At 42.8% G+C, this 19,275-nt stretch overlaps 1 protein-coding gene across 22 annotated transcripts in view; it reads right to left on the minus strand.

Annotated features, from left to right (window-relative positions):
• The window catches only part of Bptf (bromodomain PHD finger transcription factor), a 99,067-nt gene that overhangs the window by 38,550 nt on the left and 41,242 nt on the right, over window positions 1-19,275 (minus strand). For 16 of the 22 annotated variants that reach the window (XM_006532686.3, XM_030245733.1, XM_006532685.1 and 13 more), the window contains 8 exons: window positions 15,082-15,267; window positions 10,883-11,070; window positions 9,586-9,941; window positions 9,093-9,224; window positions 6,890-7,019; window positions 6,030-6,168; window positions 4,892-5,071; window positions 1,053-3,360 (listed from right to left, as the gene is read on the minus strand). In XM_006532686.3, coding sequence (XP_006532749.1) covers window positions 1,053-3,360; window positions 4,892-5,071; window positions 6,030-6,168; window positions 6,890-7,019; window positions 9,093-9,224; window positions 9,586-9,941; window positions 10,883-11,070; window positions 15,082-15,267 — 3,619 coding nt within the window. The remainder of the gene's footprint in view (window positions 1-1,052; window positions 3,361-4,891; window positions 5,072-6,029; window positions 6,169-6,889; window positions 7,020-9,092; window positions 9,225-9,585; window positions 9,942-10,882; window positions 11,071-15,081; window positions 15,268-19,275) is intronic. The other 6 variants (NM_001359590.2, NM_176850.3, XM_006532687.2 and 3 more) reach the window with 2 other exon arrangements.

Raw genomic sequence — 19,275 nt, forward strand, 5'->3', positions numbered from 1 at the left:
ATCTTACTTCAAACCAACGATGCGGTCTAAAACGTGCTCATACAAACAATGCGTGACCTCTGTACTGAATGAACTCCTGTAGGGAACACTCGCATTTACACTGGGTTCTGTGGTCTTTTCTGACCCTAGCCAGCTGACTGTAATATAAAGGACATAAGGAAGGATGATGTCTACAGAAGCTGGAAAAACTGAGACACTGAAATGAAGTTTTGAGAGAGAGAGAGAGAGAGAGAGGAAGGATGCTCAATCATTTGCTGGAACAATCAATGTAAAACCAACTGCAGCCAACAACGCCCCGCCACAGGCTTTCCGACTCTTACTACTTACGCTCCTCCCAGTCAACCAGGGTGAAACACGGAGCAGAGGCATGAAAGGGACAGAACGCGGACACGCATGTGAGACACAATCAGCACGTGAAGTGCTGGGCTGGGGTCAGGAATACTTGGCCTCTCCGGTCACGGGCAAGCTACTCCATCCATAGAAAACTTCTGAGCCCCCTTCCTAGTAACCAATGAACACAGGCTAACAACGGTCAGTTCTATAAACTTACCATTCGCTCCCCAAACACAGAGGGCCCAGAGCATTCTAAATAAGACATTCCTAGGGAAATTATAGTCTATCTTTCTGTCATAAATAACCAAGAACTCTAGTACATACAAATAAATGTCACTAGGAAGGTGTGATGTGAAGGGCTTTCTGACTTTACAGGCATGTGTGTTTTTAGGACTCCCATGGTTACCGTGGTGCCAAACAGCATGCAATAACTGCACAGTTACTACAACACAAGACCGGCATGTTCCTCTGGTCTCATGCAAGTTAAAGTAAACACGCATGTTAAAAGAATCCCTTATATTTTTGGTAAGTCCGTGGCTGCTGGGTAAATTTGAATCCCACCCGCTGGTCAAGTTAGCAGCTTTTTCTATCTCGTGCTCATCACTGACCCTGGCCGTTACAGATATGCCTCCCTATCTCCTGGCATTTCATTTTACTTAAAACAAACAGAAAACACTCTTTACCACTACCCTGTCCCCATAGCATTCTAAAGCACATACCTCCATGTGATACCAAAGGTCGGTCTAGGAGAAGGGTATGGCCATATATCCAAGGCAGGTTTCGCGTTATAATTAAAGTAAGGGACCTCCCGGATCCCTCCTTTCCTGGCCAGCTTTTTCAAGTCATCATTAGGTAACACAAATATGCTCTTTTTGCTGCTCTTGGTAACGAACTTCCTATAGGACGGCAGGGCAGTGCCTGAGCGGGTCTTCTTGGGTCGTGAGAACTTCATCAGCTTTACCCTGTCTCTCGTGGAGTACTCTTTGCTCACGGTCATAGATGTCACCAGTGTGCTTCCTGCAGTGGTCAAGGAGTCCGTCACTGTCGTGGTGACCACGGTTTTACTCTGCTCCTTTACAGAGATGGTATCCACACCGGTGTCTGGGGAGGGTGTGGAGAGCTTTGTCACAGTGGTAGTGGTAGTTGTGACTGTGGATCTGGCACAATTTTCTGTGGAAGAAACCACAGTTTGCTTGTCTCCTTTTGCTACCTTAATGACAGTTTTTGATTCTGTGGCAACAGTAGATGTCATTGTGGTGACTTCTGTGATGACCGTCTTTCTTTGGGATTCTCCATTGACGTTCTCGTCTTTGCTGGAAGGCAGTCCATTGTCATCCATGAAGCCCTTGCTAAGGTTAGAGCCCTCTCCAGTTCTAACAGGAGACGGGATAACTCTCTTAACCTCTGGACTTTCAGTTTCCATATCTTCTACCTGACTAAGTGAGTTCCGATCTGGACAAGGGGCTCGGGGTGTGATTACCTGGGTACTGGCAGACTCTTTGGTGGATGGTAGGGTATGGAGGCCATCTTGGTGATTACCTTTGGCATCTGAAGAACTCAGTGAGTATGAGTTGGTTTCTGAAGTGTTTTGTTCACTCAACTCTTCCATAATGATGTCACCGTTGATGAACGGCTTCGCAGCAGATTCCTTCCCAGCCAGTGACTTGGTATTCCCAGGGATGACTTTATTGATATTATTGACCTTTGGTTCTACAGCACTACTCACAACTTTACCATCAGAGCCGTCCTTCGTGCCCGGCCCCTTCAGGTACCCCTTAGCTTTGCTATCTTTGCCGTTTATTTGAAATTTATTTGCTTTCTGTCCTTTCTTTTCAGACTCTCGAGGTTCACTGTTCTTTCTGTCAACGCTGTGTCGCAGGCTGACTTGGTCAGTACATCTGTTAACTGCTCTCTCCTCTGGCTTTGGAGGATGTTGGCCCAGTTTCTTACCGTTTGCTTCAGTTACCTTACCCTGTAGTTTGTCTTCACAGTTTTCAGTGGACTTAGAAACTACCTGACATTTTGTCGACTCCACGCTTTCTCCTCCTTGTTCTGGAGCTATGAACCGTTTCGAGGTGGCTTCACTGCTGTTCTGAACAACCATATCTTCTTCAGCACTGTCCCGAATACACATATTATCAGAGCTATTTTCCAAAGTGCTACTATATTCAGAGTCACCACCTAGTCTCCCATCGAAGTCCACTGCTTTTGAGAAGGCCCGGGCATCTCTGTCACGGGGACTTTTAGGTACTGATGCAGGTAAAGTACTCTTGGAAGAAGACACAACGGTGCTGCTATCGTCCTGTGAGTGCAGCTTTCTGCTCTTACAGATCAAAATGCCAACATCGTCTGCACTGGTTGGTTTAGAGTCATCAGAGGAAGAGTCAGTCACTTCTGTTTTAGTCTGACTTAGTTCCAGTCCCTTACCGGCAGGTTCAGAGATCCTGGCATCTAGGTCGCTTTCAACTGAGTTTTGCCTCTGACAGTTTGGCCCTGGACTCTGAATGGAGACATCATCTAATACTTGATCTTTTGGATCAGGTTTGTGCGTGCTTAGACTAGGAGGACTGATGCCAAGAACCAAGGGATCACTTTGTGAGCCCCCCAGCCCCAAGTCCACAGTGCTAGCCTGACTTGAACTGGGGCTTTGTTCCTGTCTCAGCGAGTCACCCTGATGCCCTTCGCTTGCTTTTGTGGAGCCTGGAGACTCAGAGGAGCTTTTCAGAGCACCCATGGGGGGCTTCCCCGCCCCCTTCACCCCACTCTCCAGCTTTAACTTCTCAAGACGCTGTTTTTCTTCCAGTGTAAATTGTCGAATCCTCCGTTCCAGAAGCCCGTCCAGCTTAGAGGATTTCGTTTTCTTTTTGTAACTAGTCCTTAGATGGAAGCCCTCACTAACATTGACTACATCTACCTCTGTGCTTTCCAGACTGCTCACGTGTGACTCTGTTTTTATGGTATCATCGATCTCCATTGGTTCTTCCTTGAAGGATTTGTCATTATCAGAATCTAAAAGTTCTTTTACATCTGTGAATTAAAGACATTGAAAAAAATGTAATTTTTGCTCTGAAATGGGAAATACATGAAGACTATTTTTATTTCCAAAAGCACCTACTTTTTGATATCTTTATAACGTATAATATATCATGGACACTGCTAAACTTTAAATGGGGCTTAAAAAATAGATACATTTCAAATACTAGAAGACTCTGAGATTTGGTGCCTAAGAGGATGGGCTGTTATAGTGAGAGCTGACAGCTGATGACAGGCTATTGAGTACATTATGCCTGTTATCAACCATGCTGACCTTGAGGTGTGACGCCCACGCTGGGGAAGCAAAGGCAGGCACAGCCTGAGTCTGACATCCTGGGCTGCACAGCAAACCAACCGGGAACTGTCTCTATCTTATTATGTGGGACCAGGCGTCTCAATTGAACCCAGAGCTCACTAATATAGCTAGCTAGTCTAGCTAGCAAAGCTCTGGTTTCAAGTGCTGGAATTATAGGCAGGCCACCAAATCCCAACCAGAATGTACATGCATTCTGGGAATACAAACTCTGAGTCTTCATATTTAACATCAATCACATCATGCAGAATGCCATCTCTCTAGTTTGCTTATGTGTTTAAAAAAAAAAAAAAACAACTTAAGCCATTTTTTCAATTAATTAATTAATTATATGTAAGTGCACTGTAGCTGTCTTCAGACACTCCAGAAGAGGGTGTCAGATGTTGTTACAGATGGTTGTGAGCCACCATGTGGTTGCTGGGATTTGAACTCAGGACCTTTGGAAGAGCAGCCAGTCCTCTTAACTGCTGAGCCATCTCTAGCCCAACTTAAACCATTTTTATTTCTATATCTCACTGGCCCTAAAGTTTCTCAAAAGCTTAGATACGGTGTTCTCACAGGTCTAGCAGTTCCATTCCTTGGTGTAGCACTGAAAAGTGAAAATCTGTTTTTCCAGGATTCTGTACTCAGAGCTATACAGCGCATGAGGCTCTGAGTTTGATCTCTGGAACCCACAAGACAAGTAAACTGAATGCTTTTATAATATGCAGAAAACAAGCTGGTTATGGTGGCACTGTTATCCCAGTATTGAAGAGGCACAAACAGTAGATCACTGTATGTTCAGGGCCAGGCTGGTCTACACAGTGAGTTCCAGGCCATTCAGAGTTACATACACACACAAACCAAATCCTAGAAACTTAGTGTTAAATGTTCAGAACAGCTAAAAAGCAGAAAAGCTGAATTATCCATTGGTCAATGACTGGACAGATGAATTATGGTCTACCAACACAGTGGAGTACTCTTTGGTATACACTACGCCGTGGATGAACCTTGAACACATCGCGCTGGATAAAGGAGGACAACAGACTGCCTATGCTTACTCAACTGAAACGTCTAAAACAGGCAAGTCCACAGAGAACAGACCAACAGGGTGGGATCAGAAAGCAACATCCTTTGGCATGATGAAGTGCGCTGTGTGAGAGAGAGGCTGTGTGTTTGCCAGTGGGAACCTGACCTGGTACTCACCACCCCCTGCCTCCTGCCCCTGCTTACCTTGATCCTTCTTCTCAGGTTCCTTAGACAGCTCCATTGCCCCTGCGGCGGCTCCAGCTGTGGCATCTGCATCTCTGGTCTCACCTTGTTCAGAATCACATTCTGTCTTCATTTTTTTTGGACTTCGTGGACTTTTCCTTTTCTCTGACTCATCTTTATTTTCATCTGTATTGTTTTTGGCTAAAAAAGAATCACATGTATGGTCACAGATATTCTTAATATTAGAATTTTTAAAAGATTCTTTAATTTATGTCTTTGTGTCTGTATACGTATCTATAGTGTGCAGGTGCCCTGAGAGGTGAGAAAGGACAAAGTAACTAAACTATGGTCTCTGCAAGCCACTCCTAACCTCTGAGCCACCACTACTAGTATTTTGAAAATAATATTGTAATCACAGAGTTGAATATTTTTAAAAATCATTTTCTCTCATCTTTCGTTAACTAAAATTCAAATCTATCAAAGCCTTATAAATAAAGGTAATTGAAAAAATCTTTAGAGTTTATGGGGCTGGAGAACTGGTTAGGCTGGTTAAGAGCACCTGTGGGTTTTGCAGAAGACCTGGGTTCAGTTGCCAGCACTCATAACTAACAGTGGTTTAAAGTCCTTTCTAACTCCAAGGCCAGGAGACTCAATGTCCCTTTTCTGGTCTCTGCGGGCACCAGGGATGAACACATGGTACACTTATATACATGAAGGCAAAATGCTCATATACATAAAATATAAATAATCGTAAATTTTAAAAAATGAGAACATCTACCTAGTAAATCAAAACAGTACTTCCCACACACTATTAAATGTTCCTGAGGACATATTCATTTAAAATACGGTCAGTATACTATGAAATCTGAAGACGTGGTCTTATTAAAAATAAATAAGCAAACAAACAAACAAACAAACAAATATTTCACAGGATAATGATGGCACACACCTCTAATGCCAGCACTGGGGAGGCAGAGGCAGGTGGATCTCTGTGAGTTTGAGGCCAGCCTGTGCAACAGAGCAAGTTTATGACAGCCAGAGCTACACAGAGAAACTGTTTTGAAAAAAGAAAAACAAACAAAAATCCTCAAGACCATAAAAACTGGAAACATTAAAGATTTCGTATTAACTGTATATACTAAAACAGCTGCTTGCTAACCTCCATCCAAGGGCTTTCTGTAGTTTACATTCGTGTTTCCTGGTAACTTGGGAAGAAATCTGTAAACGTGCGTCTTGCTAATCCAGCTCCAGCCGCCGTACCCTGTCACTCGGTACTCCTCACCTTTCTGTTTCCAAACCTGGCAAATATGGAAATGTAACGGTTAAGGAAATGCACGGAGTGTGAGAAGCGCCTGTCAAACACAAGCGAAGGATCAGGCACACTGGGCCAGACGCAGTGGGAAGGGAAGACAGGCACAACATGCCCGACCCTTATGGACCCACATGGTAGGAGCGGGAGAACCAAGTCCTATGAATTATGCTGTGACCTGTGTGTGTGTGTGTGTGTGTGTGTGTGTGTGTGTGTGTTCTCCTTCCCTTCACATACACATACATTTTCACATAAATAAAATTATAATAAAAGATGGCTGGAGAGATGGCTCAGGGGTTAAGAGCACTGGCTGCTCTTCCAGAGGTCCTGAGTTCAATTCTCAGCAACCACAACCATCTGTAAAGGGATCTGATGCCCTCTTCTGATGTGTCTGAAGACAACTACGATATACTCATATACATAAAATTAATAATTTTAAAAAATTATAATAAAAGGTTCATGCAAATTAAATTTACCAAACAACTATATTTTCAGTAGCAATCTAAAGATTTGTGAAAGAACTTACACTTCTATTAAATTTAACAATGTTTTTATCTCTATTACTAATTTCAACAAATTGGTCTCAAATTCTGAGAAAACCATGCTTACATGTGTTCACACTGCCTCATTAATTAAGATCATGACAAAGCAAAGCAGATCAGCCGCATTCGGAACCCCACGTGCACCGTGCCGACCACGGGGACAGTTACCTGGTGCTTCACTGGAAATGTGTATTTTACCCATGTGGCCTGCTGCATTGTCTCCTCCTCCTCTTGTTTTTTCTCCTTTTTTTTAACTTTCTCTTTTTCTTCCCTTTCAATTGATGTCATCCTATGTAACCTGAGAATACACAGATTTAAAAAAAAAAGAATCCCATTTAATTTTGGAAAATAAACAAAAAAGATATGAAAACTGAAAATTAGGAGGAAAACCAGAGATTACTTAGTTACAACTCTATGCCCAAGATGCTCAACAGACAGAACAAGCAGATGATCATTCCCTAAGAGATTAAAGCGCCAACCCTAACCCAACACTCACAGTCCATAAAGGCCTACTATAAACAGAACCGATGCCACACAAGCAACTCAAGACAATGGATTTTAGCCAGAAAATACAGACTTGGGACAGCTTTCATGGGGTGCAGAGGAGCCACCAACCACAAATCCATCCTACTGCTTCATAGCTTCTTTGAAGGTAAGTATCACACTTCCAAATTCCTAGCCAAACTAGGAGGGACCAATACTGTCCCTAAGGAAAGAAGCCACCACCGTCTATCTGCCAGCCGTTCACATCCATTTCCTGCACAGCGCCTGTCTGGGTCCTTTCTCTCACTAGTACTGGACTATTGGTTCTTTCACTTATACAAGGTCTTTGCCAATTGAGGAAAGCTTCCATTGTGGTGCAAATGTTTCCCCTCAGCTTGCCATCTCTCTTTCGAGTTTGATTACAATAATGGTTCTCCACTCAGAATTTTAAAATATGTCTGTCCAATTTCCTTCTCTATGGCACCTGGGTTTTATATCCACTTAAAAGGAATGTATCAGAACAAAAATATAAATTAATTCACCCTTTGCCTCTCTTCTATTAGCACGTGGGTTTATTCATTCCCTGAAACATGTCCTCTTTTGTAATGACGCGCTCGGGGTTGCACAGCTGGGCTTCCATGGCCCAGTTTAAGCACTCGCAGGGAGCACTGCCAGTTTAAGCACTCGCAGGGAGCACTGTTCGGCTTCCTCAGACCAGGAGGTATTTTGACAACTGCAAACATGTTTTTATATTTGTTGAGACAAGGTTTATGTATATGTAGCTCAGGCCGGCCTCAAACTTAATTGTCCAACCTCTATTACATAAAGATGAAGTTAAAGGTATGTGTACCTCAATTTAATACCTATTCTTTAAATAATTACTCTTTTAATGTGTAGATGTGAGAGACTGCATGAGTTTATGTATACCTCATATTTATAGGGGCCCATGGAGGCCAGAAAAAGACATCAGATCCTCTGGGACTGAAGTTACAGACAGACAGTTAGCACGTGAGTGCTGGAAATGAACTCAGGTCTTCTGTAGAGCAACCAGTGCTCTTAACCATCGAGCCATTTCTCTCAAACACTGTTTTATTGTTGGTTATTTCCTGAGACATGATCTCATGTATCCTATGATGGCCGGACACCTTGTCTCCATGTCCTAAGCACTGGGATTGAAAGTATGTGCCACCATGCCTGGCTTGTTACTTTCTGAGATTCGATCTCACCAAGCTTAGACCCTCAGGCTTGGCAGCTGGAGCCTCTACCCACTAGACCCAAGACTTTGACAACTACTTTATCTATTTGTCTGTGTGCACATTTGTGTGTGTTTGGAATGTGAGTGCCTGTGTGTAGGTGAAGGGTGAGCTCTCAGACACCATCAAGGAACTATTTTTGTGTCATACATAAGGGTGGTCAATTCAGACATTCACAGCTGATCACATACAGAAAGCAAGTGTCTGTGGACTCCTCAGTCACAAATGGAACATCTGCATCACTTCACTTCCTCTAAGGCTTAGGGCCTATCTCAAAAAAGAGGGCCTATCACTTGTAATATCGTTTGCAAGATGGCTCAAGGGGCAAAGACACCCGTCAAGAATAAACCAACTAACAAAGAGAAACCCTGTCTTGGGGAAAAAAAAAAAAAGAATAAACCATCTATTCACACACATGGCACACACAAGTACACACACACACACACACACACAAATTTAAAACAACAAAACCATATTTGGTCTCATCTTCACTACAGTTCTGTACCCTATGAATTATTGTAGACAGGAAAAGACAGTCTTTACCATGAACTCTCGGGTTTTTCCATGATTATGAATTATCTAGCATTTCAGAAGTCTCCACTACCCACCATTCCCAAGGCTCAGGATTTACTCACCGGGTATGTCCTAGAGACTCCCGCCATATTGGCAGCATCACAACTGGCTTAACTGCACACTCCAGAATTGCGAGAGCCAACGCAAACTCTCTGGGTTTACTACACATCTGAACGGCCTTGATCCAATTAGCCCTGCATTGCAGAAGGAAGAAATCACGTCACTCGGGTGCTCTTAAGGAGATTTTATACACCAGGAGCAGCACCAGGTATCACTCAGTCTCTCAACTCCTCAACCTATACATTCCTAAAGAATGTTGTAGAACATTCTTTAACTCTGGTCTCCACTTGACTCTAGGGATAAAGTTCTGACACCTGAAGCTACCCAGATGTGAGTGCTGCATTGGTACTTCTGACCCACACACATCTTCAGCTTCCTGCCCACTGAGACTTCACTGAACTCACTGGTATTAACGCTTTAAGGGACACACTATAAGGATCAATTTACAGGGAGTTAGCATTCTTAATGCAATAAATTAACGTCAGCGTCCTTTACCTGTGTGAAGCCCAATTGGGGTGAAGGAAGGATGAAGGAATGTTGCTCTCTAGCTGTGTGATGGTGAGTCTCAGGGTTGAGATGGTAAGGACTTTGGACCCGTGAACAGACCCGTTCCATTTGAACTCCCCAGCTGGAGTGAGACAGAATTTATGTGCAAGATGCCTCCTCTTATCATGGTCTTCTCTGTGCTGGTGTTTATTCAGAGCAAATGAATTGGTCGAGTATTGATTGTGGTAGACTCGATACTTCCCTTCTTGTCCCAGCTTAAAATAGTTGTTGATGTTCCCTTTCATGACCACCTCCTTTTTGGTGCTCAGCCGTGAAACCTCTCCTTGGGAGTTAACCACCAGCACCTAAAGAGGAAAGTAAGTCATTGTTTGTGTCAAAGATGCAAATTTTGTCTGGCCAACTGTCTTTCAATAATTGTAAACATTCCAAACAGGTGACATCTATGACTAAGAGACTGAAGTTTAATTGCTAAATTTGGGGGGTATGGGTTGTTAAAAAAGAAAGAAAAAATAAGCTACATTTCAAGTGAGGTTGGAGCTGGGCTGGTGTTCATGCCTGTCGTCCTAACACTCAAAAGGCTGAGGGGGAGGACCATGAACTCAAGTCTAGTCAGAGCTTCAAAGCCAAGCTGTCTCTAGGGTGGGGAACACAAAGGACCTGTGGAACAGCTCAGTGGGTACAGGCACTTGACAAGTCTGGTGACCAACTCTAATCTCTAGATACCACAAGGTGGAAAGAAAGAACTAACTCCACAAAGTTGTCTGGATTCCCTTCACAAATCTGGGCACTTGTGTGCACACCACACACTAATAAAATATAAGTTAAGCAAACAAAAACAAGGTGGGTGGCCAGGGCAACACAGTAAAACAGTAGCTTAAAAAAACAAAACAAAAAACTAACAAAGGAGAAATATATGCAATAAAGCTGACTCTGTAATGTCTTCTGCTCACTGAATTTCTAATAAATAGACTAAATTTGGGTGTATAAGTGTATTTACCATAAAACAAGCCTAACAATGTTGCTCTTGGTACTCACTACAAGAAAGAAAATACAATTCAAAACTAGATCTATACATTTCCTATACCTACTTTAAAGACTCAAGGGTGTAGTCCACATGTGTATGCCCGTGGGAACTGACACATGAGTGCGGGTGCCCCTGAAGGCCACAGGCTTCAGGTCTCTTGGAGCTGGCGTTGGGAGGTGCCCATTGGAAGGGCAACTGTCTCTCCAATGCACAATTGTAACCATTCACAGTGCACAGAATTTTGTCTTAAATAGAACACACCTCTTTCCCCTCCTTAAACAATTTATTTGCTTCATGGGCTGCAGCTGCCACCTGCTGACTCTTGAGCTGACTGAGTTTGCTCTCCGGGTTCCTCAGTCTGGTGATGATACGAGTGGACCCAGATGTTCCTTTCCCAGCTCCAGGGGACTCGGAAACTTCTCCATTGGACTTCTCCAGTCTGAAATCACCTGTTATTAAATGAAAAGGCCACGAAGTGATGTGGACAGGAAGGAAGTAACTACGAACGCCTCACTTATCCAACACTCATGCTGTCTATATTAAAGTCCGACAAGCAGGCAGACAATGTCCTTCCACAGGCCAAGCAAACGTTATCAGTCCTTGGTTTCCTCCAGAGCAAACACCAAAAGCAAAAAAATCCATGACTTGTTCATTATTTTACCGAAAAGTGGTAACTGTTTTGAAACACATCTACTGTAAAAGAGGGACCCCCAGAAACTTGCAAATAACAAACATAACAATCTAAATGCAAAGATGTTGCCTTGATTTGTATGTTCAAAAGAGAGTTAATTTTAGAAAGATTACCCACTGAACTTAAGTAGGAATAGTCTTAAATCTTAAACATAAGTGACAACTGAATTTTTCTCTACAGAAGTTGCACAATTATATATGGATAACTCATTACAACAATTATCCTCTTAACATGAGAATCTCTCAACATCTGCTTTTGATGGAGAAAGATGTAAATGTCCAGAAGCAATTTCTGCTTTCTATATGCACAGAGTTCATGTCAGATAATGAACACACATACCCCAGCTACTCATTACAGTATATTTTCCATTGGCCAGAAAATTGAACAAGACCTGATTTTTTAATTTAAAGCTTAAAAAAAGAAAATAAACAGTATAGCATTGGTAAATCTAAGGATGGGAATTTACCACATTATATAGATGGTGGTACTTTAGGCAAGTAAAGACAGATGCAAATGGGGGGTTGTTTACCATTAGTAGGCTCAATGTGTCCCCTCCCCACCCTACCCTCTGGAGAGGTTAGTCTATCCACTTTAACTGTATAATAGGACCATGTGTCCTGCCTGTGGAAGCAACTACAGCACCCAGACAGAACTGGACAGAGCAACCCCCATCCCATGAGGCCACTCTCCCAGTCAGGCATCACCCTATTCCATGTTTCCGTTTTTAAACTGGCTTCTCCTCTTGGCTCCCCTCCCTTTCCCTTTCTCTCGTAGAACTGAATGGAGAGCTCGCAAGCTGGGTAAGTGCTCTGGCTCTGGCTGAGCCCGTGTAGGATTCTGCTTTCCCTGTTAGTGAGGGTGTAAGGTAGAGGCTCTAACTTACACCTCGATGACAGAAAAACTGTGGCTTGCAGGAAACAATAATCCACAACACCCTGAAGCAGAAGAGTAAATTCCCAGGAAGAGGCCGATAACCTTGCTTAGCCTCCTGAACCTGACAATGCACGGAAGGCTGTAAACAGTCTTGATTCTCCTGTCAACTCCACTAATAAAACTTCATTTATATTCTAAGCATGGTTAACAGCAATAAGCCCTAACTAATCCAGAAAGTATTTTTAAATCTTTGTCCACACAATATGCCACTGATTAGATCAAGCTAGAACAGAGGGTGAGTATCTTGCCATGCCAGGCCGGACAGCCAGTAATCCTGGGTACGTTATCTTCTCGTGGACTCTGTGTGTGCTGGAGCTGAACTCTTGGGACCATTTATAATATCCCATCCTATAATCAACTTTATGAATGCTGTCTGGCTTTAGGCTGGACGTCCTGAAAACAGAAAGAATAGCAAGGGCTTTCTGAACAAAGCCCTCAGTGTACAGCCACAGCTCAATTCTGCTCTAAGTTAACCACCTGAATTTGCTAGTTTAAGGGTCAGAGTTGAAGACACAGAGAGAGGAGAGGCCCTCTCATAACACACACATTACACATGGGCCACATTTCTGCCATTAAGAAGCCAATCTCTGCAGTCAGCTTGGTGGCAAAGCAGATACCTGTTCTACTGCAGCCTCTCTGGCAAGCATAGGCAAAGGGCAGAGGCTACTGACCCACCAAACAAAGTCAGGAAGTAGAAGGGTTCATGTCTATGGAGCCTGAGGTCAGTTACTACTGAAGCATTAGGTACTAGCTGGAATTTCTACAAATCTAGGAGAGGTCATACTGACATGGGGAGTAAAGGTGGGTAACTCTCTGAATCTGCCAAACTGGTATGTATGGTCAATCGTTCACCCAATAGCAATTCCCAATAGTCCATACTATGTATAGCAGCAGTGCTAGCTTGCCAAAACATAATGGCCCTAGAAGAACCGTTCTCACAAGCTTCTCACTTCTCACCCATTGTTATCATCTCAAGTCTACCAAGGTTGACCATCCACTATTAGGGCAGTACATTAAAAAACAGCTCAACTCACAACTTCCCTTAGGTTATAAGCTAAGCCATATCCTGTCAAACATAATGCATAGCACACAGAGATCTGAGCTTGGGACCGAGATATAATTACAGTTATCAGATGTAATTGTGGACCAAGGGTTTTGGAAGTCCTCAGGTGAGAGTGAGGTCTATGCACCATATTAGGCAGAGGTACTGTGAGCTGGATGTTGGGAACAGACAGGAGTGACCATGCTATGCTGAACTATCAAAGGACGGAACCACAGCTACTGCTGGGTCCTACCTTCAAAGTAGCCCTTGCTCTTTGCAAAAGCATTCCTACCCCACCCATTTCAATCATAGAGTTTTGCTGGAGCCATCAATAATACCTTGCCTGCCCTGGCCACAGGTGTGGGACAATATGATCCAAGATAAGTCACTCAAATTCCTTCCTCAAAGACTTTTGATATGGTGCAGAAGGAGGGCCTTTGCCTTTGGGCCACAGACCTTGGAAAGACATGAGAACAAATTGCTGGTGCCGTCTTACCTGACTTGGGAAAGGCCTGTCTGTATTAGGAGAGAACGCAATTATCACACAATAAGTCAGTTCAAAGGGGGGGGGGGGGGGAACAGAAGGGACAGGGGTTACAGTAAGACAGAAACAGTTGTTATACCACTAGGTCCACTTACACCACAAGTGTGCTTGGACTTCTCAGTTATACAAGCTAATTAAATTTCCTCTACATTTACACTATTTTAAGATGGTCTGGTGACTTGCAATAGGAGAAATAGAAAACAAACCAACCTTATGTCATATATCAAATTATACTCAAGATAAACTTAAAACAGTACTACAGACTTGTTATGAGAAATTAGTGCAAGTATATGTATATTTGTGAGATTATCTTCCTTAATAAGACACAATGTAACATACAGAGAAACCCTGCAGAAAAAGATGAATAAATTTAACAACATAAAAATGTAAACATTTCAGACATAGAGAATTGAACACAAGAAAATTATATATAAGTACTTATGTAAAGCAGATAGTAATGACTATAATCCATAAGGCAGTCCTAAATATCCAAATTCCTACAGGAAACAGTGAGCAGAAACAAGAATCATCAAAACACAGGCTATTAAACAGATAAAAAGAAGCAACCACATTCACGAGTAAGGATATGCACAGTTTCCCATGAAATCACTTCTTATCAGTGGCAAAAAAGATAAACAGTGTTAAACGTAGATGTGTGGACAGGGGGCAGACAAGACTGGAGATTAGCGGGGCTCTCTGCAAAAGGCACCTACCACTGGACCAGGTGGTCCCTTCAGTCGCTGGCTCCTACCCTGCTAGAATACTTGCAGAACACAAGGTGTGGGGCTGGTGGGAAGAACCACGATGGTAACAGCCAAATACTATGCAGCAGCTACAAAAATGTGTATCTCTAACCGGAAACGTCCCTACGTGTGTCACCAAGTGGAAAAACAGAAAAACAAAACAAGATGGAGAACAACACATGCAGAATGATCCCAGTTATATATTCAAAACAAACAAACAAAAAAGCCAAAAACAAAATGAAACAAAACTGTAAACATACACATATGAATGTAATAGAAATAGAAAATACTGATGGTGGCTATGCTTCAGGAGAGTAAAAGGGGGTCTATTTCTCTCCTCTTATAGGATTTCATTTATGCGAAACAAAAGCAGTGAGCGCATGTTAAAAAAAAACAAAAACAAAAACAAAACAGTCAACCTACTGAACTGAATTTGTTTAAAAAATTGAAAATGTTTGAAGAAAAAAGAAAAAAAAAATCTCCTTGAATGGATGAGAGCGCTCTTACCTATCTCTTCGTGAACAGAGACAGGTGTATGGGAGTCTCTTTCTCCAATCTCAGGGTCATCCGCTGCCTTAGCAGAGTCACTCTGGGAAGAAGTGAGCTCGCTGCTGCTGCAGGTCTCCAGGTTAGGCTGGCTGGAGGCAGTGGTAGCACTAGTGTTACTGCTGTCACATGTCCTGTTAGAGTCTTCTAGAAAAATAAAATACCTGATTTTTACACTGAAAATCACATCAACATCTAAATGTCAGAAAAGCATTTCATGGCTGTAGGACTTCATCCTGATGCAGTGTTAGAAAGTAAAGCCGACCATGGCGGGAGAGTGAAATACACCATTAGTCTCTCGGTCCATCAACTCACAGGCTCTTTATTTACATCGAGCACAAGGCAGACAATCTTTCAATATTCTAGAGCTGAAGAAAAAGCAACCAACGCAACAACTGCACACAACAGAGTGAGCCCATCCGCTATGGAAGATGTGGACTTGTTGAGAAAAATACCCAGAGCTTATGGTCTCATATTTCTAAAGTGTTCAAATCTCTCTGCTAGAAACAGATTTGGAGAGAATTCTGCACTCTCAGGTCCTCTACCTAAGTGTGGTCACCTTTTCTGGGTGATGTTACAACATCACCAGCAGTCTACCCCTTACCAGTAACAGAAATTAGTATTGGGAAAAACCAAAAGCCACGGAGTTCAGAAAGTCCCTGCCTGCATTCCTCTCGTCTTCCTAGCACTAAGTAAGGAGGACCACTGCCTGGCGAAGAGCGAGCAAATGATGCCCATGGAATGTGACTTAGATCTCGACTGCAGCCAGCATGATGGTTACCATCGCATGTAGAATACAGGAGGATTCAGGAGTAACCACAAAAGGAATGAAGACTGCCTTTAAACACATGGAAAGATGACCACTTAACTCAAGCCGAGAGAAATGCAAACTACATACAGCCCTACAGAGAGAACGCGCTGTGGCTTACACCTGTAATTCCTAGGACAGGAAGACTGTCGAGTATGACATTAACTTAGGTGCAAGCAACCAACCAAACCTAACAGAAAGGGGCCTTATAGAAATGACATCAGCGCTACCTGCTACACGTGCTTGCCAATTCCAGGCATATAGTAAATAAAATTAATGCTGTCTTTCAAAATAACCCCACCACCACCATCTTTCAGCCCAACCTTCTTTCATCTGAGCCACATGAAATATTCTGGATCGCTGACTGCACCTAATATCTGTCCACTTTAATATTTGGATTCTTCATTTTTGGGGGATAACACTGTCATTCTTCCTTTTATCAAATTCCCTCAAAGTGCTAGTGCTTGCTGTTGGAACATTTAGATTTTAAATGTTCATATTAAGGCCTGGGAAGATGGCTCGGCTGGTAAAGGCACTGTCTGTCTGTCAAGCCTGACTGTGTGAGTTCCATCCAAGAACCAAAGGGGAGAAAACAAACTCTCAAGTCCTCTGAAGTCCTCTAAGTTGTCCTCTGACCTCTACTAACATGCCACGGCACAACTTACCTCACAGTGAGTGAATGAATGAATGAATGAATGAATGGCAAGTTAGAATTTTTCTACTACTGACGCTGCAAACATAGAGGTTTAGAGCACTCATTGCTCTCCCAGAGGACCCGAGTTCAGTTCCCAGCACCCACATCAGGTGGCTTACAACTGCCTCCAACTCTGGCTTCAAGAGATCTGATGCCTTTTTCTGGTCACACACACACCCTCGAAAAAAAACTTTTCTAATATAGAAAAAAAAATAACTAAAAGAAAGGTAATATAGCTTGGAAATATAATACACATTTAAAAATAATAATTCAAAAGAAAATATAAAAATTTGAAAGTACTTAGTAAAAACTGACTGAAAAAAATTAAGACGGGCTGAGGGTAGCTCTGTAGTAAGCACTTGCCTAGCATGACAAGTTGCTGTGCTCAATCGCTGGTAACACGGAGCAGGCAGACAAAAAAGAGAGAAAGGTGCTTTCATAGTAAATAGTTACAAATAATTTTAAACATCCAATGAAGGGGAAGAAGAAACTTACATTAGAACAATCCAATTTAAAATTCTGACTTGACTGTCTGATGCTGTACCCAACAACGTGTGTGTGTGTGTGTGTGTGTGTGTGTGTGTGTGTGTGTGTGCTCATCAAGTACACATGAGACATTTACTAGTGTCAAACTGGTGCTGGGGCTATGACTCAGTGGTAGAGTGCCTGCCTCTTGACCGTGGGCCCTGGGTCCCACACGCAGCATCACCCAAAAGTAACCAATTATAAAGGTAACACATCAGCAAAACCAAATTGTAAGCTGCAGCTACAGCAGTGCGAGGAAAACTGAAGCACTGACAGCAAACTTTTTCCAGGAGAAAGCTGCCATGGAAGGAGAAAGCCAGCATGGAAGGTCTTAAGAAGCTGGGCCACGGGGGACAAAAAAGCAAAGGAAATCAAGGGGAGGAAATAGGAAATGTCCGGAGTTACTACGCCACAGAAAAGCATGCAATGGCTGGGTGTGTAGGCCAGAGTAAGGTGCTGGAGTCAGGCGTCAGTTCTCTCCTTTAATTCTATGTGACTTCTGCAGACTGAACTCACATGGCCAGCCTTGCCCATCAAGAGCCACTGAGCCATCTCACCAGCCCCAATATGATCTGAGACAAGTTTCTCACTGCCTAGACTGACTGGCCAGTCTTCCCAGTACTAAGATGATCCATCATCACACATGACTTTCATTCTGGGGCAAGAACTCGGAATCAATGGCTGAGCTATCTCAGCTCAAGACCACTGTTGTTCTTTAAGTTGGAGTGTTATTAGTGTGGGGAGGGTGTGTGTGCAGACATGTACTTGCCACAGCAGACATGTGCAGTAGAGCACAGCCCTCGGGAGCTGGCTACCGCTTCCCACCATGGGTTTCCAGACTTGAACTTAGCCTTGAACAGCAAGTGCTTTTACACACTGAGCCATCTCACCAGACCCTAAGATTATTTTTATAAAGATAAAATAATCTCATTTCTAGAGAGAGATAAGGATATCTGCAAGGAAATTATAAGCTAATCTCACTTATGAAAGTATGTGTGAAGTCCTAACCAAAATATTAAGAAATTTAATGCAGTAATGTATAAAAAACAAATATCACAGCCAAGCTGCATTTAATCAAGGACTATGAGATTGGAACGTTCAAAGACAACACAGGAATTCTTGCTGTAGTAAAGACAGCCTAACAATCAGAAACAGAAAGTATACAAAGAAAAGGACAGATACTTTATATAAAGGGAAACCAAATGACCCGTGTGTGTGTGTGTGTGTGTGTGTGTGTGTGTGTGTCTACTCAGTAAAGGCTGTATATGAAGGACCCATGACTAGGTTTATGCCTCTAGAAATACACGTGCATATGTGAAAGATTGAGGAGTAACCACAATAGTTCATGATGGCCCCACACTGGAAACTAGTTTGAAAAACTATCATTGGAAGCTGGAGAGATGACACAGCAGACAAGTGTGCTTGTTTTTGCAGAGGACCAAGATCTAGTTCTCCCCGCTCACATGATGGCTGACAACAGCCTGTAACTTCAGCTCCAGAGAATCTAATACCGTCTTCCAGCTTCTTATTTCACAAGGCACACATACAGTACACATACATACTTGGAATCACTCATAGATACACAGAAAAGTACATAAATAGCTAGATGAGCATCAGTGTATAAAAAGGATAAATTAATCATGCTGCATCTACATGGGGAGGGTGACAGCAAAAGATGATGCTCTATGTAACACTGGATATTTCTGTTCTTACTGGTATTTTATTAAGTATTAAAGAATTTTTAAAATCAGATACCAGTTAGACATGATGACCCATACCTTTAATCCTAGCTCTTGGGAAGCAGAGGTGAACAGATATGAGTAAGACCCTATCTCAAGGAAAAACAAAAACAAATTTTTAAAACCAGACATTAAAAATTACATATTGTAAGTCTGGGTATGGTGGCGCACGCCTTTAGTCCTAGCACTCAGGAGGCAGAAGCAGGCAGGTCTCTGAGCTTGAGGGCAGTCTGGTCTAGAGAGTGAGTTTCAGGACAAGCAGGACTACATAGAAGGATCCCGCCTTAAAAATAAATAAACAAATAAATAAATAATAATAACATGCACACGCGCGCGCGGACGCACACATGCACACGCGCGCGCGCGCGCACACACACACACACACACAC

Source organism: Mus musculus, chromosome 11, assembly GCF_000001635.26.
Source record: "Mus musculus strain C57BL/6J chromosome 11, GRCm38.p6 C57BL/6J".
Taxonomy (NCBI): domain Eukaryota; kingdom Metazoa; phylum Chordata; class Mammalia; order Rodentia; family Muridae; genus Mus; species Mus musculus.